The following is a 20,088-nucleotide window of genomic DNA, read 5'->3' on the forward strand; positions in this document are numbered from 1 at the left end:
TATTTGGATATCAGCTTTCATGGTATCTTTCAGTCTTCATCTGGATATCAGCTTTCACTGCTGAAGCAGGTTCAAGCTTATGAAAACTTATGCCCAAACATTTTTTAGTTTACAAAGTGCCACAGGACTCCTTGCTCTTTGTCCTTACCTGTGTTTTTTTTAAAAAAAGGATTCAGATGTTTTAAACTGAATTAAAAAAAATCTAACTTATTTTTTCTGTTCATTTCAGGTAGTTTATTCATCCTGGGAAATTAATATAGATTAATCATTTTCACTATGGTTATGTTAGCTCCTTAATTCTTGAGTATTGGCACAATTTGTGCTACATACACTGGAGGTAAATAGCTGCATGCAAGAATAAACCTATTTTAATCGGAATTCCAAAGTCATGACAATATTTCAATGAACAGTAGCGCCTCTAAGTAAAGAAAATATTTAAAAAGGAGCCTAAATACTCAAAAGCAAATTTTAAATAAAGTGGGTCTAATGATAGAATGGCGTTATTTGTGCTAATGAAAGAATGGTTTTAGTACCAGTAATGAGAAAATACATTTTGTGATGGGTGAGGAATGGGGTTATCTAGAACAGATGCTATAATTTAAGCACTGTTGACAATTCCAGCAATAGTCTATTTACATCTAGATATGCACCCGCAAATATGCAGCTTTGCAAACAATTATTTCCATTTTCATCAGCGTTTCACACATACTTTTTTAATATACACTCCTCCTTCCCTGTTGCAAGGCATGGCCCATTTTGGGGGTCCAAATACTGTATCTCTGTGATTCCCAAATTGGGAATTGTGCTCTCTGCAGATTGGGTTGTGGGTGCAATAGGTCAGATGCCATCTGTGATACGATGTTTGTGGGCGGACATGGTCAGGTTAGCTGCACAAGCACTGCACCAGGAGACCCTCCCCCCCAGCTTTGATCGATCAAATGGCAACCTCCACAAAGGATGATGTGTGAGGTCATGCTGTGCAGAGACCTCCATTTTGTAAAAGAATAGTCCTGCCCCACTACTTGTGGAGCAGGTCCAGATCCACTGGCTGTCTGGAGGTGCTTGTGTGGATACCATTTAACCATTTGCACTATCTAGTTGTGCCAGTGTCCAAACTTGAATTCAGAAGATACTTACTTATCTGGGGGCAGCAAGTTTACCAAAAGAGAATCTTCACTGTTTGAACTAGTAGGAGCCTGTGCTAGCCTCTTCTGAGAAGGGAGTATGTAGTGGCTTGTAAGCACCTTAAGGAAGGTCTTATAGCTTCTTTCCTGACCCCCTACGTATTCAATTAGCACTCAATAAAGAATCACGTAAATTGCTGACAATGAAATTATCTGGCTTCCCACACAGGTGATGATGGAGCATCTCAGCCAGATGGAGTAATGGTTTGCATTCTTTTTCACTGACTTAAACATTATAAACTATGACTGGGTGTGAAACCTGTTTTCAAGCCTCATGCCATGGATCTGACAGCAGCTGAAACTGAACAGCTCATCAAAATTTCCTGGGATTGATTCTTTGGAGGAACATATGCCCAACTTTCTCTCCTGTTTCTGTTGACTAGCTCCACACCAATGTACTACATCATCTATCCATTCTCTGTGGGGTCTGCCTCTTCTATTCGAACTGTCCATTATGCCGAATACCAGGGTCTTGATTTTTCGTTCGTCGTTCATTCTGCAAATATGCCCAAATAGTCGTAGATTCCATTTTATAACCTTCTGCAGCAGGTTCTCTTTTGGCTGTATCTTCCTATATAATTCCTCATTGGTGACCTTCTGCATCCATCCTATTCTCAGAATCTTTCTTTAACAACTCCTTTCAAACGTCAATATTCTTCTTTTCAAATCTTTTGTTACCACCCATATCTCACATCCGTACAACATGCTGCTGAATACACGTTTTCAAGACCCTCAGCTTCGTTCTTAATCTAATTGTTTTGCTTTTCTGATCTTATCCATCACCTTCAAACTCGCTCTTGCTTTCGCTATTCTAGTCGCTATTTCCTTCTTACAGTCTAGATCATACATTATGTTACTCCCCCTATATGTACTTCTCTACATTTTCTAGTTCAATACCATCGACATTGATCTTCCTTCCTATTTTCTTATCTCCAAATACCATTGTTTTTGTTTTATTGATGTTCACAATCAGTCTGTACCGCTTCCCTTCTTCATTTAGCACCTGCACCATTCTCGCTAGCTTCTCCTCATCTTCCTCAGTGATAACTATATCATCTGTGAACCTCAAGTTGTTAATTCTTTTCCCATGCACAGATATCCCTTCTACCACTTCCTTGATCTTGTCCATTGCTCTCTCCAGATAGGCAATGAAGACACTTGGTGACATTGGATCTCTTTGTCTCGTACCTCTACTTGTTTTAAACCAACTTCTCAACTCCCCACATTCTCACTGCTGCCTCCGCATTGTCATTGATATCCTTCAACAACCATATCAGTCTGCTATCCACTCCATACGACTCCAACACTGCCCAAGTCACTTTCTGATCAAAAATGTCAAACTCCTTTTGAAAAATCAATGAAGCAAGCATATATGTTCTTGTTCTTTCGTCGAGCTTTCTTAGTGCCAATATCTGCTGTATGGACTTCTATCTTTTCTGAACCCTGCTTGCTTGTCTGCTATATGTTCTTCTATCTGCGATCTTAATCTCTCCGTCAGTATCATCATCAGCACCTTGCCTAGATGACTCATTAGGGCAATTGTTCTGAAGTTCTTGCACTCCAATGTACTTCTTTTCTTGGGCACTGTCACCAGCATGGATCTTGTCCATTCCTTAGGTGCCTTCCTTTCCTTCCATGCTATATTACATAGTGTGTACTTCCGGAATCATGCTTTCTCCGCCGTATTTGTTCATCTCTCTTGTGACCTTACTTCCAGGGCTCTTGTCGTTCTTTAGTCGTTTCACTAAAGTCATTTTTTCCTATTACTTCTTCAAAATATCAATCTAGCTCTTGATGCTTGGTGGGAGGTATCTCTTTCGCTCTTCAATCAGTCTCTCAGACACTCGGGTCCAACCATGCTTTGTATAGATTGGTGCAATATCTTGTCCATCACTGCACAATCTCCCCCCTGTTCATGAGCACTACTTCGTTCTCATCTTTGATCACCACCTGCTTCTGCTGCCATTTCCTATGAATTATTCCTAATTGTCTTACATGCCTCCCTGGTCTTACATTCGCCATAATACCTCTCTATCTCTTCACACTGCTCCCCTAACCTTTTCTCCTTATACTTTCTGGTTGCTTTCCTTATCTCATTGCATTTCACCCTATATTGCTGTTCCACCATCTCAGAGACATCTCTTCTGATCTTCAACACTCTCTTCTCTTGATCCAACTTCAGTGTCTCCTGGGTAATCCACTTCTTATTGATCTTTTCTTCTGGACTGGTCTGCTCAATTGCCTCTTCTATAGTGATGGCTATCCCTGTGGCTCTCTTATCTAGGTCTCTCTCTGTCTTAAGCGATAGTCTTAATCTTCTCTTCGAGCACTGCTCTGTATGCATTCCATTTCTTCCTCATGTAGCCTCGCCACGTCTCTTCGTTTCTTAAACTGTGTCTGACATTTTCTTTTGAGTTTTATCTTGAAGTTTGTGATCACTAGATTGTGGCCTGAGTCCATATCTGCTCCTTGGAAAGTTCGGCACTGCTGCACTGAAGCTATGTATCATCATCTTATCAAAATCATACCTATCATGTTCTTGGACTTCTTGTCATTCGATCACCACGCCCACTTCCTACAGTTCTTTTGTTGGACTCTCGTGTTGCAGACCACCATCTCGTGCTCTGTAGCAAACTCTAGTGGTTTCTCACCTCGTTCGTTTCTTTCTCCATATCCAAACCTTCTCATGACTCTTTCAACCTTTGTTATCTGTTCCAACCTTCGCATTCCAATCTCGTCCAATGATCAATACATATTTCTTCAGTATCTCCTCTATCGTCTTTGTCAAGTCTTCATAGAATAGCCCAATCTCTTCCTCCGTACTGTTCGACGTGGGTGCATACATCTGAATGACTGAGATGTTGAACGGTTTTGCTTCGACTCTTGCTATCATCATTCTTGCACTCACTGGTTTGTACCATAATAATGCTCTTCTAGCTGTTTTGCTAAGAAGGAATCCAACTCCTGCTTCATGCTTCGTTTTGTTTCCTTGCCAAATGACTTCACAACTGCATCTCTCTCTCCTGATGCCATCCAATGCATCTGTGCCAGTCCATCGGTATCTCTCCATCTCCTTGCGAAGCAGCTCTAATTTTCCAGGTGTCCACAGTGTTCGGACATTCCATGTTCCAATGGATAGCATATGTGTTAGTTGTAATTTTCTTTCAGTAGCCAACTTATCGACCCAACCCCAATCACTCGTTTGGTATCGCAAACCTTGTTTATCTGGGCGATGTCCGAACTGGCATCTTTTATCATTTAGTTGTACTGGCATCAGATTTCATTCATACTGTTGTTTGATGGTCAGAACATCCACACACATCTGATCAACCCTCCTCCTTCATCCAGGCTTGGGACTGGCATGGAGCTCGTAGAGGCTTCATGGAGGAGTTCATATATACTTACAGAGCACTAAATAGCATATTTGAATGTCTAAATGCTTTAGCTTCCTTGGTTGTCACATTGACTTGCCATTGTCTGGGTCACAGGAAACAGTCTCAGAACGAGGTCAGGCAGGCAAATATACACGAGGCAGCCAATCCAGATTTTCTGTTTGTGCTTGATGAATTTCCATGCAACATGATGTACTTCTCCCCCGCATCACATAGCACATGTTCAACACTTCTCCACAGTCCCATCTCTTGAAGTACGTGGAGGCTATGTATACACTAAAGAGTTGTGTCGATCAAACTGGTGGAGCGTCCATAATTATGAATGTGTTCTGTGGACAGTAAGTCAACAGAACACAGCACTTCAGTCGACAGAGCTCTGCCACTCCCCCAGGAAGCAGAACGCCTCTCTCAACAGAATCTGTTGACAGAAAGCAAGTGTGGATGCTCTGAGGGCGGGGGACCCTCTGTTGACAGACAGGGCTTCTAGGACAACAGGCAGCCCTGTCTGCTGTGCTTCCAGCTGGCTGTTCTATTGAGAGAGCTGCCAGGCACTCTGGCTGCTCTCTGTTGACAGAGTGGATTGCTTTTTTGATCCGCTTTGCTGTCTGGCCACAATCCATTGAAAGAAGTTTTGTAGGAAGATATACTCCAACAGTAACTTCTGTTGACAGATTGCTGTAGTGTAGACACAGCAAGAGGGAGGACTATATTTGTTAAAATGCACACAGAAAGAAGTAATGAGTTTTTTACATTGACTTTCCTCCTCTTCAGACTGTTGAATGAAAAGAAAAAGCACATACCAGGAATTTGTCTCCAAAGGGAGTTATTCCAAAACAGCTATTCCTGATTAATTCCAGATGTGGACACTTATTCCAGAACAAGAGTACTTTATTTTGAATTAGTTTAAACCACACTAATTTGGAATAAAACACTCTTCCCATTCTGTTTTGAAACAGGAGTAGATTAAAGTGCACTAGGGAACTTTTAGGGCATGCTCGCAGGATTCACACACAGTGTTAGATAGGAGCAGGAAAGAGCAAAGAAGGTTTACACCCAAGTTTGCTGCATGCTGTTCACATAGGTAAACAAAGTTTAATCCATGCAAATTCAAAATAAGGTAGTTTTATTTTGGAATAAGAGTGTCTATACCTGGAATTAATCAAGAATAATTAATCCACTTTAAATTCACACATTACTTTATTCTGGCTTCATTTTCAGCATAAACACTTCGTAAAATGTGATATGTGGTGTGCTTTCAGCACTCCCCAACCTCTTTACAAAAATCTGTTTTTAAACACAAATAAAATGGCCTGATTTTCTGGAGGTGATTCCTTCCAATGAAGTCCGCCAACTTATTTTGTTTGACACGTGTAATAATGTGAATAATCTAAATTCATCTCACCTCTGCATGTACAGCAATGATATTCACTAATGCTTCTTTCAAATAGTTTCTGACACCTAAAACAAAACAAGAATAGTATTCAATCACTTTCACTGTGTTATCTTGACAGAGCTATGATATTATACTCTTCAATTATACTGTTCCATAAGTGTTCTTTTTCTTTTCTCTTCCTTTAACTAACACATTTGCAATAAGAACAGCAGAAAGAGAAAGTTCCACAGCCACACTGCTATAATCTATTTCCTTTTTCAAAATCAAATGGAGAAAGGCACATTTCCTTTCAGCAAAAGGTTAAAGAAGCCAGTAGGTTCCTGTTTCAGTATTCTTCTTCTGTGTGACAGCCTGACTCTGATAACCTCTTCAGTCTACCACAGATCCACTATTTAAAAAAAACAAACACTCCCTTAAGCTAAGAGTCCTGCTAAGACACATACTATATGTTATATTGCATGTACAACAGCAAATTTATGTTTTAAAGTGACCATGAACAACAGGATTACATAGCTTGCAAGGAGAAGATCTCACTTCTATTTCTTCTGCAATGTCTTTGATTGTGAAATATTTTTATAAATGGAAATAACAAGAATTCTTGTTTCTATGGAAGTGGTTTAAGAAGACATTACTCATGATAATTTATAGCAGATGTCATGCTTATATAGAAGAAGTTTCTTTGGGGAAAATTAAAAAGGCTGATTATTTTCTAACATGAATTCTATAATAGCATAACGTTTGCTCAGAATGAATTAATTTTGACATGCTGAGCTTTAACAACGAGTGTATGCTGTTCTATTCTTGACATTTGGTGTTAGAATCTTTCCTCTGTTCCACTGACATAAAGCTGGAGTTACTTCACAGAAATGCACTACACTGGTGTAAATATAGACTAACAATGCATATGGCCCTTTGCATAGATTGCTTCTCAAGCAATGCCAACGTAAATACGGTGGGCAGGTATTCGGTTTTCCACTGGGACCCTGGTGGCTATAGTCAGCATCACAGCTCAGGATGTTAAAAGACCAGTCGGAGGCATTAGGAGGCTTCATATCTGGATGCTGGAAACAGTGACATGTCCCTCTGGCGCTCAGAGGGCTGTGCTTTGCACCTATCCCATGCACTGGCTCCACAGCTGTGCTGCAGGGGCAGAACCTGAAAGCGGAGGCAGCACACACTGCACAGAACCACCTGACTTCCCTCCTATGCCTAAGCGATGAGAGACATGTAACCACTTCTGGGAAGCTCCCCAAGGTAGGTGCTGCCCGGACCCCACTCCTTGCACCCCCTCCCACACCACACCACAATCCTCTGCCTCAGCTGAACCCTCATCTCATACCCAAATTCCCTCACCCTCCCCCGCAGCCGACATCCTGCATCCCAACCCTCTGCCCAGCTTGGAACCTTCTCCTGAATCTCCACCCCATCACCACCACCTGCACCCAAACTCCCTTCTGGAGCCCGAACACCTTCCCCACACTCCAAGATCCCTGTGTCCCCTCTCACATCCAAACGTCATGTAGCGTGCACCCCACACACTCTCCAGCCCTCTTGCCTCAACCCAGAGTCCACTCCAGCACCTCTCATTCTTGGGCTCAACTTAGAAACCACACATCCCCTGCCCAGAACTCATACCCCTTTCTGAACCCTGCCCCTTGCCTCAGCCTGAAGCCCTTTCCCCTACTTTGAACCCCTCGATTCAACTGTCTAGTCCAGAATGCCTGCTGCACCCCAATTCTCTCATCCTTGACCTCACCCCACAGCCCTCACCCCAACCCCTGCCCCAGCCAAGAGCTCTCTCCTGCACTCTGAACCCCTTGTTTCTGTCCCCATCTTGAAGTCCACACCCTCAGTCCGAGCCCTCATCCACTCCTGCATCCCAACCTCCTGCCCCAGTCCAGTGAAAATGAGCAAGTGAGGATGGGAGAGAATGAGTGGAGTGAGAATCAGAGGGAGTGGGGACAGTGAGTGGGAGTGATGCCTTGGAGAATGGGTGGAGCAAGAGCGTTTGGTTTTTGTGACATAAGAAAAGTTGCCAACTGTATGAAGGAGTCGAAGTGTACTGTGTCTCCAAGATCATTTTGGGTGGACTCAGCTTATGAAATGTGTTTGCTTAGTTCTGTTAACTGCTGGCTCTGCAAATCTAGCCTGAGAGTTGAAAATCAGGCTATGCTTTTTCCTTCCCGTCAGGGCTAGATCAAGCACTCCCAGAGTCTCACTGGCACTCACCCTTGTAACCCTTCTCACTCACAGCTTATTATTAAATCTGTATTTTTTTTGTGCGTGTGCATATATGTGTATCTATAATAATCTTCATTATTCACAGATGGACTGAGCTGGGAAGACTGAGAAAAGGCAGATACAGGAAGTTTGGAGGTTGGGAGATTAAGAGGGAAGGAGTATCGGAGAGGTAGCCGTGTTAGTCTGTATCTTCGAGAACAACAAGTAGTCTTGTGGCACCTTATAGACTAACAGATATTTTGGAGCATAAGCTTTCATCGGAAAAGACCCACTTCATCAGATGCATGAGTGGGGGGGTAGGTGGTGGCTTCAGAGGGGTATTTAAAGAGTGGGGTCCCAGTAAAAGGGAGAGCGAGAGCTGACAAGGTTTATTCAGTCAGGGTGGAAAAGGCCCATTATTAGTAGTATGTATGAAAAGAGGAAAAAACAGGTCAGATAAGACAGCGGGGATATGGCCCATTGTCAGTCTAATGTGGAGATGTGAACACTTAGGGCAGAGAAGCTCCTTTTGTAAGCTGCGAGCCACTCCCAGTCTCTGTTTAATCCTTGGTTAATGGAGTCAAATTTGCAAATAAATTGCAGCTCAGAGATTTCTCTCTCCATTTGATTTTTGAAATGTCTTTGTTTTAGACCTGCTACTTTTAAATGTTACTGAGTGTCCAGGGAGATTGAAGTGCTCTCCCACAGGTTTCTGTACATTACCGTCCCTGATGTCTGATTTATGTCCATTTATTCTTTTACGGAGAGACTGTCCAGTTTGGTCAATGTAAATTGCAGTGGGGCACTGCTGATACATGATGGCATATATTATATTAGAAGATGTGCAGGTAAAGGAGCCCCAATGGTATGGTTGATGTTAGGTCCTGTGATGATATTGCTGGTGTAGATATGGGAGCAGAGTTGGCAGTGAGGTTTGTTGCAGGGATTGGTTCCAAGCTTAGAGTTACTGTTTTGTGATCTATAGTGGGCTGTTAAGTATTTGTGTAAGGTTGGCAGGCTGTCTGTAGGCCAGGACAGGCCTGCCTCCCAAGGTCTGTTAGAGTGAAAGATCATTGTTCAGGATAGGTTGCAGATCACTGATGATGTGTTGGAGAGGCTGTAGGTGGGGGCTGTATGTGATGGCCAGTGATGTTCTCTTGTCTTCCTTGTGAGGCCTGTCTTGTAGCAGATGGCTTCTGGGTACCTGTCTGGCTCTGTCAATCTGTTTCCTCACTTCCTTAGGTGGTTATTGTAGTTTCAGGGAAGCTTGGTAAAGGTCTTGTAGATGTTTGCCTCTGTCTGACGGATCAGAGCAAATACGGCTGTACCTTAATGCCTGGCTGTATACAATGGATCGTGTAGTGTGCCCTGGCTGGAAGCTGGAGGTGTGTAGATACCGAAAACTCAGGGATCGCTACGCTTATCTACACGCCTCCAGCTTCCATCCAGGGCATGCTACACAATCCATTGTATACAGCCAGGCACTAAGGTACAACCGTATTTGCTCTGATCCCATTGTCCAGCAAATTCTTTTGTTTGGCATCACTCAGGTACCGAGGGTGCCAGACTAGAGAGCTTCAACCTGTACTATAACTAGACGTCTGTGATTTCTGCAGAAGCCAGTGTGGCTGAGCCCAAGGTTGTCCAAGCTGGCCCCAGGCTTAGACACGCTGTCAGCTGCTCAGGCAGCCCTGGCGATAAGCCGCACTGGCCACTACTGGAGCGGCTGTAAATTTTTGTTTATGGCCTGTGACCGGCCCGTGACTTTTACTAAAAATATCCATGATTAAATCATAGCCTTAACTATGACCATATATAAAGATAAGGCCTTTTGGTCACGTACATCTTTGAAACACAGGTATGCAATTGCATCATTCTTAATACATTTGCATCACTATAAAGTAGCGGGTAGCCTTTAAAATCAAAACATAGGAGACAATTATGTTCACTGGGCACTGAAAAGAACAGAATCACTCCTTTTGTTTCTGAAAAGTTAACAGGAATAAAAATATATAACAATATTTACAGCACTAAAGTTAGTAGACAGGATTCAGAATACAGCCAGTGAGCACATCTTTTCAGGAAGAAGGTTCCATTTTTACATAGTCACTGTTTAGGACAGAAGTACAGTTCAATGTAATGATATATTTAGAAACAAAGGGCTTCTCATAAATTCTAAACAGTGGAAATGTTACCAGGCTTTTTTTTTGTACCTCCACACATTTTCTTCCCTTTAAAGTTTTTCAGTGAAACTAAACAAACAACAAAAATCAAAACAAAAATGTAGTGCATTAAAGTTTTCAAACTTCCAGCTATTTATCAATCCCTCTTCACTTTTACTCTTTATTTCAAGGTGGAGATATAAAAATTTTCATGATTTGTGAAACTGGCAGAAATATTTTCCTTGTAATTATCAAAACAAAGTGCGGACATTACACTCCACTATCTGTGCCCTGTCAAAAGCTTGCAAGCTGATGTGAGGTTGCAAAATATTCCCTTTGCCTCTCATCTTCCTGTCCCTTCCTCACCCCTACTTTCCTTTCTTAGGAGTTAAATCATGGATGCTAAGAACTACTTTTCTGTAGCATAATTAAGAACATGAGCAAAATCACCCAGTTGTAAATCTATTAGGAAATTCTGTTCAGAAAGTAAAACTTCCCTGGTTTTTTGTTTCCAGTTTTCTCCATACGTGGGCCACACAATTATTATTTTGGGATACCACACTGCCAGTCCAATTGCACCATATAACAACAGGTTGTAAAAATTAGGTTAATCAAGTAAAAGGTAACACCATTCACAATGTATAACGGTTATTATTTAGAGTATTGAGAGATATCAGTCCTTTTCCAAAGCTTCTGAATGAAATGTGTTAAAGAATAACTCAATAAACCATTGAAATTCTTGAGAAAAAAATGTTATCAGCCCTTATTGTACAGATAGATTTCACCCCCATGGCTTTTAAACCAAAAAATCTGTCTCTCAAGAAACTTAGCTGCCACAAGCAATTATTGGTAAAATTACTTAATAAAAAACATGCGTTCCTGCTAATGTTTTAAAGACAGGCAGAGAAAAGCTGGTTGGGAAGATTTAAACACAGAAGCACATAGGAGAGTTTCAACCATACTTTGGCTGATAGAAACTTGGGGGAAAAAAAAAAGCCTCTTCCCATTTTGGGCCAACCACAGCAGTTTTGTACTGATGAAACATTTGGGAAGACAGCGTATTATCTGTTAAATACAATTTTCCATTTTATGCCTTAAACAGTTTGTTTTGTGGCAAACAAACAACCTCCAAAGTTGACTTTTTTAGAAGAAAGTTTAAGAAAGAATACAAAGCTTTTGCAAATGACTTTTACAAACTATGCAAAAAACAGAAGGGAAAGATTTGTGGTTCTGAGGAGTAACAGAAACTAAGCTTGCAGTCACTCAACGGAGCTGTAGTTCAAGAGAGGGTCAAATGCAGTGTGATTCTACCAAATGTATTGCACTTGGGTATACAGGTTGAGGTGTAGGAGAACTATATCACTGGATCCTCATAATCAATCATAAACCACATATAATATTGCATATTCAATAAACTGGTTCTGAGAGCTGGGTTTTCCAAAAGCGTTCAGCTAATCCTAGTATTTCACAAAAAACTGCTGGGAGGCAGAATTGTGTGGAATGTATAACTACATACAAGTTGCTCATAATTTTAACGTGATGTGTGCAATTTTAACGCTTCTTAAAAAGCAAGCAACAAAATTCTGCATGCACAGAAAGCACTCAGTTGAGCACACAGGATACATCTGAACTCATTGCAGCAAGCTATTCTTCAAGTGCTCAAACTTATACAAAAGTAAACTGATAAAGAAAGGGGATGTGACCATCAAACATTTTAACCTCTTCCGCAGCCTAGAAAACTCAAAGCTTAAAGAACTTGGAATTCAGCTAGGACAGCAGGAACATACAGGAATTTATTTAACTGAAAGAGACTATGCTTAACATGTTTTAAATGCTTTAAGATTTGAATTGCTTTAGAAATTATGTATAATAATGGTATCATTATTTTGGTTGTCTCTTGAAAACTGAGCCAGTCAGATTGTATGCTATGGATGTGGTCGTAAGAGTAAAGAAGGAATTAAGGTGCTATAACTAAAGTTTTGCTCAGAGATAGTAAACCATACCAGTGATAAGGGCTGATGTCAAATGTCAAAAGGTATGTCAAAAGGAGTGAAGGAAGATAGAGAAGAAAGAAACTGCAGAGAAGGATCCTAGGGGGAAAAAAAAGGTTATCTACCTTCCTGTAATTTGTTGACTGTGCATGCTGACTCTACTATAGGGGTGTGCACACATTGTGCATAGTTGTTGGAGTTTCCCCGCCCTCCCAACTCACCAGAAATATGCTCACTGCCCCCTCTGGAGAGCAGTTCATGGAATAGACCCATGCAGCACATCTCAAAGAACAAATTATGGAAAGATATGCAACCATTTTTAATTTGAGAAAGATCGCACAAGTCCATTCTGCTATATGTGATTCACATTCAGCTTGAACTAGAGATGGGTTTGGAGTCCACCTGAACAAAAACTAAAGGACCAGCTGTCTAAATCTGCCACTGTGTCTACATTGATTAGAGATGGTATAGTGAGACAAAACATATGGACTGACAACCAGATTGCCACCCTATAAACGTCGGGCATGTTTACATGGGTCAGAAAGGCTACAGAAGTTGCTTGAATTTTACTGGAGGTGTGATACTAGTCAATTAGTAGCACAAACAGATATAGCTAGAAATCCAGGGATGGCCCTTTACTTTCTCTGAAACTGAAATGAATCTCAGAAAAAGACACGAAAGACCATATCTGATCAAAGTAAAGAGGAAAAACCTCAACTCCATGTAACAGAACAATTCTTCCCCTTTACTGGAAGGAGACTTTGGAAAGAAAGTCTGCAAATAAACACGTTCTTCAGAGATTTTGGGTGACGTCACAGTAAAACCTTGCTGCTAAAGAAAAATATGAAAGAATCTCAAACGCTGAAGGTCACAGCTTCTTCTCTCTCCTTCCTAAGTTTACAGTTACCAAGAAGCCCAGTTCCACAGACACGTATAAAAGAGAACTGTCATTAGCAGCACAATGGGTGAGGGTCAAAGGACACATCAATTTTGCTAGAACTAAATTGAAACTCCACTATGGAATTAGGTTGTGGATCTGAGGATGTAATTTGAGTAAACCTTTTAGAATAGACACAGGATTTCAAAAAACAAATTGGTTAGGCATGGAATAGTGAAAAGCTGAGACAGTTCCATCAGAGTCCACTGGGGGCTAAGGACCAACTTTGTTGCTTCAGAAATAAAATATAATCCAAGGTAATACAAATCAGAGTTTGCCTGGATCAAATGGAGAACCTCTTCAATCTAGCAAGGTAAGTAGACATAGTAAAAAGGCCTCCTACTATTTAGCAGACCTTCCTGCACTCCCTTAGAGTGAACTCATTCTTAGGTCGTTGGCCATGACACATCCACACTGTTAGGTGGATGACTTGAAGATTGGGATGAAGGAGGCAGGGGGTTCTGAGAGATTATATCCACATCTCCAGTGAGTAGCAGCAGAGATCTGACAGACAGGGCTAGTAGAGTCCAAAAAGACACCACCAAAAAACAAACAAAAAAACCCAATGCTGATGAGGCCATGCTGGGGCTATTAGAATAAAGGTAGTAGAGCCTTCATTAATTTTGGACAAAACTTTGGGCAAAAATGGAACTGAAGGGAAGGCATACAACTAAGCCTTTTGAAGAACATGGTAACAGGAAAGTATGTCAGTGACCTCAGAGATGTGTCAATCATCATCTCTATTTTGGTTCACATAACAAAATTCACCCTGCACATGGACATAAAAATTAGAGGGAACTCTGTTCACCACTTGGCATAACTTTGAGGAACAGCCTCCTGGTTTGTTTACAAAGAGCTTGGCTGCTGCATTGCCCAAGAAAAACAACAAATTCCATTCCCTTGGTAGGCACGCAAAAATGCCACACAAGGTAAATGGATGGGCCAAAGCTCTGTGATAATTTTTTTATGGAGATGTAGATCCTGTGGCTATCAAAGGCCCTGAGGGGCACTTACATGAGCATCCCAACTTAGATCTGAAGCATCTACGTTTAGCGTGATAGTTTGTTAGGGAGAGGAAAAGGGAACTCCCTCACAAACTTCTGCAGGATCTATCCACCAATCTAGGGAGGACAATACCTAAGCAGGCATGTGAATCACCATGTCCACATGACGATGGGACAGTAAGTACATTGAGATATCCAACCCTGTAGTTCTCTGCAGTGTATCCTTGCATGCTGTGCTTGTAAGCTCATGGCCCCACCTGTCCTGGAAGTTTGAGGAAATTCAGAATCATGACTGGGTGCCCATTTAGACCTAGAGCAGTGACCTGCATTATCCAAAACCTCCTAGCCTTTGCAGAAACCAGGAATGTCCTAATGAATCTTGTTCTTTGAACAGGCATCAGGACAGATTTTTCTCTGTATTAATTAGGAACTCCCCGCCTCTTGGTGACAGTGGAATCAGTAGTAGCTACACTGTACAGTATCTGAGATCTGGACCAGCCTCTCCCTAGCCACTCATGTAGGTAGAGGAACACATGGATTTGTGACCTTCACAGGAAAGCCGCTACTACACCTATTCATTTTTGTGACATGAAGGGCTGCCGACAGGAGGAAAGTCATTCATTTTCCCCTGAACATTTCTGGTTGAGGGGTGATGACAACCTTGCTGAGGATGCCCCCATTACCTAGCTTATGTAGAAGAGCAGGAAGGGAACACAGAGGTTCTACAATATGAAGGGTAGGCCTAAGGGGTCCAAGAAAGGGGGCTGAGTCTGGGAATGCTTGGGTTGAGATGCTTGATCCAATATTAGAGTCTTATATTCTGGCACCAATACAGCTACAACATTGCAAACACAGAAACAAACAGGCAGGAGTACTAACTGCTGCTCTTTTTCTGTATAATGAAACACCAATTTACATGATTTTGACTTACACATTATTTAAATTAACGTGAGTAGAAATCAGCAAGTGGAGTCTGCCAGCTGGGAAGCAGCTGTGCCGCCTCGCTGCTCCACCCGCCTGCCACTCTCAGGAGATAGGAAACTGACTAGCGCTACTGCGCTGGGTCATTTCCTGGCTCCCCTCAGCTTGCACTGACTGGTGCTGCTGTGTCGATCAGTTTCCTGGCTCCTGCGGGTGGTGAGCAGCCGGAGGGAAACTGAACTGTGCTGCTTGGCCTGGCCCTGAGCTCCCGGCCATTCATGGGGGCAGGGAGCCAGGCACAGCCAGAACAGGGGACCCATCCTGACTTATGCGAATTTTGACTTATGCATGGTCACTCAGGAACGCAACCTATATACCATACCTGGAGGTGGGCTGGTTTGAAGAAAAAAAAAAAAAACTCATGGGAGATCCTACAGCTGCCAACAGCAAGTCAATTCCAACTGTCTCAATCCCCAAGAATAAGGGGAATGAATCATTGACAGAAATTAAAAGCTCTTCACATTATTATTATGCTGCCAGTCCCTTTCTTGGACAATATCAAGATTCAGCTATGAGAAATCCAAGCAATGGTGAACTGAAGCAGAAACTGAGCCTGAGTTTGGAGATGGCTACCAGGTTTGGGAGTAAAGAGCAGTTGGCTCCAAAGGACCCAGCTGTTAGTATACGAGATCAGTGATCCATATCATAGATCTATACCATATTGCTGCCCACTGTTCAGCATTCTTTACGGGGAAAGTCTGGAGGTGAATGAGCACATGTGTTTGGTGGAAGTAAAAGCCTAAAGGTCTGGTAATATGAGATCTGAAGCTCAGTTACAAAAATTTGGATAATTTGCTGTTCTGGGCTTTCTTTGTTCTAAGCAGCGAGTTGTGCTAATTTTAGTCACTCAGTCTCTCTCTCTCTCAGAACTTCTTTGCTTAGTTGTTTAGTAATTTTCCTCCCACAATTATTATAACAAACAGAGTATGACAAATGACTTGAGATGCGTGAGAGTCATGTATAGTTGCACCACTACAATAGTTGACTGCTCTCAGTGGGTTCATATGGCGTCCAGGCCCAAAGTGACAAACAACCGTATCACAATGTGCTCAAGGAGGTCATGTACATAGTTCTGTTTTAAGAAAGTCACCTGCCCCTCATGCTGATCTGATGTAGGTATGAAAAATCTTCCCACAAATTCCAAAAGAACTTTGGTCTCATATTACAGCCATGAAAAGTTTTCATATCAAATTTTGATTGTACAGTTCTGTACCTTTGTAACAAGTGACAGGTAGCTTTTTGTCAGTCAAGATTTTGCACCCCACTCTAAGCACCTGCAATGTGTTTTAGAACCATTAAGTAGCATTGGGAAAAAACTGCATGTATCTTCAGTTTTTAGCACTGCTGTTCACTTGACATTTAAATAGAAACCAGTGAGCGGTATCCATAAGCCATGTAATGGTTAAGATCAGACTGTTTAAAAAAGCTGAATTTCCTTTAGACACAATCTGTTTCAAATGTTGATTGTAATGAACGTTTTAAAATGGTTTCTTGCTGGCATGATTTGCCTGATCACCATGGACAAGCATTTTGTTTACCTGGTTATAAAGCTGTATTATTATCGACTAATCTGTAGCATGGCGGACTACTATTTATTTTACAGTAATGCCTTGAGACTCCAGCTGAGATCAGTGTTCATTGTACTAGGCAAAGTGCATACTGAGACACAGTCCCTGCTCCAGAAGATTCTAAGACCAGGTGAAACCATTTATGGTAAGTCTGACCTCCTATGTAGCACAGGCCATATAATTTCCTCAGTGTTCCTGTGTCATACTCATAACTACTGACTGAGCTAGATTATACTGTTTGGAAAATTTATAATCTACCAAGACAGACAAAAGGTAGGGGGGGAAACAGAGGCACAGAAATTAAAATGACTTGTCTTAGGTCACAGCAGGTCAGTAGACAGTAAGCAATGTTTCAATAGAGAGGTTGCTAGTACAATTTTAATCACATTGTGGGCATGTCAGGGTATCTAATTTTCAGCCATCTCCACACAACTGCTTCATAAAGAATGATCGAGCATTACAGAACAATGCCACAAAGCAGTGAATAGGCTCATACTGATACTTTGACATCTTCCAAAACTATAAAGCGCAACTTGCTTTGAAATTCTTTGCCTCTGAATCTCTTTGAAACTAGATTGCCTGGCTATCAACAGAACAGCTTTTTATTTAAACATTTTTCATTCATTTTATGATAAAGGAAATTCAAAATCAACTCAATTGTATATCTTACCAGGTAGACCTTTATCTTTTATACCAAAGTACTGTCAGTTATGTGTTTATAAAATTCAATTCACTTTATTCATAAAAGGTAATAAACAGCTTTACTCATAAGTGAATGGCAGGCAACGTTGTGAAAAACACAATACACGGGAAACGATTTTATACAAAATAATTCACTGTAGAAAGTGATCTCAAGTGTACAAATTCTGAAACATGCATGAATCTGCTGTGATACAAAGTGGTGGCATGGTTAAATTAAAGCTACTCCTGTCATGACCAAAGGCAAAAAATTCAGGTGGTACTACAAAGGAGAAAGCGTAAAAAACCAGCAAAGAAATAAGAGCAGAGGAGGAGGAGCAGAATGATGGCTAAGACACTGATACGGAAGACAAAGCTTTTCACTAGATACTTTTTAAAGAAACTGGATGTTTATATTATCCCAAAGAAGAAAAACAACAGAAAAGCCCAAGACTACATGGCCACATCAGTATTTAAGGTGGCATCAACATTACTGGAGGTTCACTCCTGAGGTTGATATTAGCAAAATTCCCTCAGTACTCATTTGCTCTCACTTCTCAAATGGTGTGTAATTCATGGCACTACTATCACATCCGTACTTTAAAAGGACTAACAATGATATAATATTGAAAAATCAGGCAGAACTTTGGTTGGCAGAACTTCATGAGCAAGGCAGAGTGGGAGAAGAGTAACAATCTGCCTACTGCTATGAAATAAAATTAACATGAGTCTGAACGTATCTAGTTCTCTTTGAAATCCTTTTTAACGTTAAAAAACTGTGAAGTTTACTGTTGCAGTGTTAAGATTGTATTACAGTTACTCAATATATTTTCTCTCATTGTGTTGCCATATGATTCAAAATACCTTTCCCAAACTTCATACATACAAATTAAAGTTGCACTGTTAGACACCCTAAAAAAATTAAAAAATTCTACAATTACACAAGCAACTTTTACTCTGTTTTCTAATGCTTGTGTATTATGACTAACTGCATGATCATATACTATTTATAAAATGCCATATAAAACCTATCATACAATTTAAGACTGGATACATCCCGTAATTTTTTTCGCTTATGCACACTTCTCAAAGACTAATTTCATTGCCCATGTTCTATAATATTTTTGAGAGACTATGTATGTGGTAAGACCTCTTCTCTCAGGTATTTATTTTAATAATTTTTTCAATACTTTATTTTATGCATTTACTTTTCAATGAGCAGCTACAGCCAACTGTTGGTTCATTTCATAGGATGAAGTAGCTAACTACTGACATAATTTTGGGACACATTAAATATGCCACAATGTTTCCATTTCATTTCATGCTGAGTAAGTATGGTTTAGTGTACTTTATGGACTAACAGCAACGAAAGGTCCTGTGGCACCTTATAGACTAACAGAAAAGTTTTGAGCATGAGCTTTCGTGTTCACGAAAGCTCATGCTCAAAACTTTTCTGTTAGTCTATAAGGTGCCACACGACCCTTTGTTGCTGTTACAGATCCAGACTAACATGGCTACCCCTCCGATACTTTATGGACTAAGTAAACAGAACAAGAAGATGTGTTGCAAAGGTCCTATACAAAAAGTGTATGGCTTATAATGAATTATTTCTGAAATAATATGTGATAATATAATTAAGAATTAAACAAATTTCACTTATCTCTTTCATAGTATTGTCCCAAGGTTAGATAATTATCTTCAGTGGGAGACTGCACCAAATAAAAGCTGTTGTGAAAGATAAGGGTGGATTTTTTTTCCCCGTGAAGTCCAGGGGCAAAGAACTCACAAGAGGACGAGGCACCCTGCCCGCTGAAGTCATTGGGAAGCAGGAGGGTGCTAAGATTTGTATGAGGGTGCTGTTTAGGACTCCATCACTTGCATCAGCATCTAATGGGTTTGATCTGTATATATCTATATACAGCTCACTGCAATTAATGTATTGTTACCAGTACAATTTAGAAATACACATTAAATTTTCAAAGAAATGTCAGCTTATGTTGGCTTCAAATGTTTAAGTATGATATCTTAGGAGACCAAATGTAAAGATAGTTACCATTTCCATTTTTTTTTTTTTAAGCTGACAGATTATTTTTCTTCTGATGCCCTCCCTTAGAAAAAACAGCAGTTAAAGTTCCAAGAAGCTTTTTTATATTTTCTCATAAAAGGATCTGGTAGATTTTTAAAAAAAAATGTTAATATTATGTTCTATATTAAAATCACTTTTTCTTCTAAAAATCCATAAACTTGAAAGGTATATTACAAACTTGAGCCTAGAATGAGACCTAAATGTTTGCAGTCAGAAGTCTTTCCTGAACTACAGTACCTGCACATGAACATGTCTTGATATTTTACTGAAGTGTCCCCACCCACACAGTGATGATATCTTACCCGCTAGCCTAGCAGCTTGATTAAAAAAAAAAAAGTTAGAGATCTGACTTGGAAATTCCCCATGGACACAACAAAGCAGCTCACCTCTGCTCTCCACATCAACATACTCGTTTCTTCCTCCAAAGTGGGCTGATGGGAAGTCTGCTTCAACCAGTATGTCACCCCAAAATGGCCTATTTTCTTACCCCAG

General features: G+C 40.8%; 1 protein-coding gene across 4 annotated transcripts in view; it reads right to left on the minus strand.

Annotated features, from left to right (window-relative positions):
• Positions 1-20,088, minus strand: part of EXOC2 (exocyst complex component 2) — a 193,232-nt gene that overhangs the window by 12,284 nt on the left and 160,860 nt on the right. For all 4 annotated transcript variants that reach the window (XM_074985929.1, XM_074985926.1, XM_074985927.1 and 1 more), the window contains one exon: positions 5,979-6,034. In XM_074985929.1, the coding sequence (XP_074842030.1) occupies positions 5,979-6,034 (56 nt within the window). The remainder of the gene's footprint in view (positions 1-5,978; positions 6,035-20,088) is intronic.

This window comes from Carettochelys insculpta, chromosome 2 (assembly GCF_033958435.1).
Source record: "Carettochelys insculpta isolate YL-2023 chromosome 2, ASM3395843v1, whole genome shotgun sequence".
NCBI classification, from domain to species: domain Eukaryota; kingdom Metazoa; phylum Chordata; order Testudines; family Carettochelyidae; genus Carettochelys; species Carettochelys insculpta.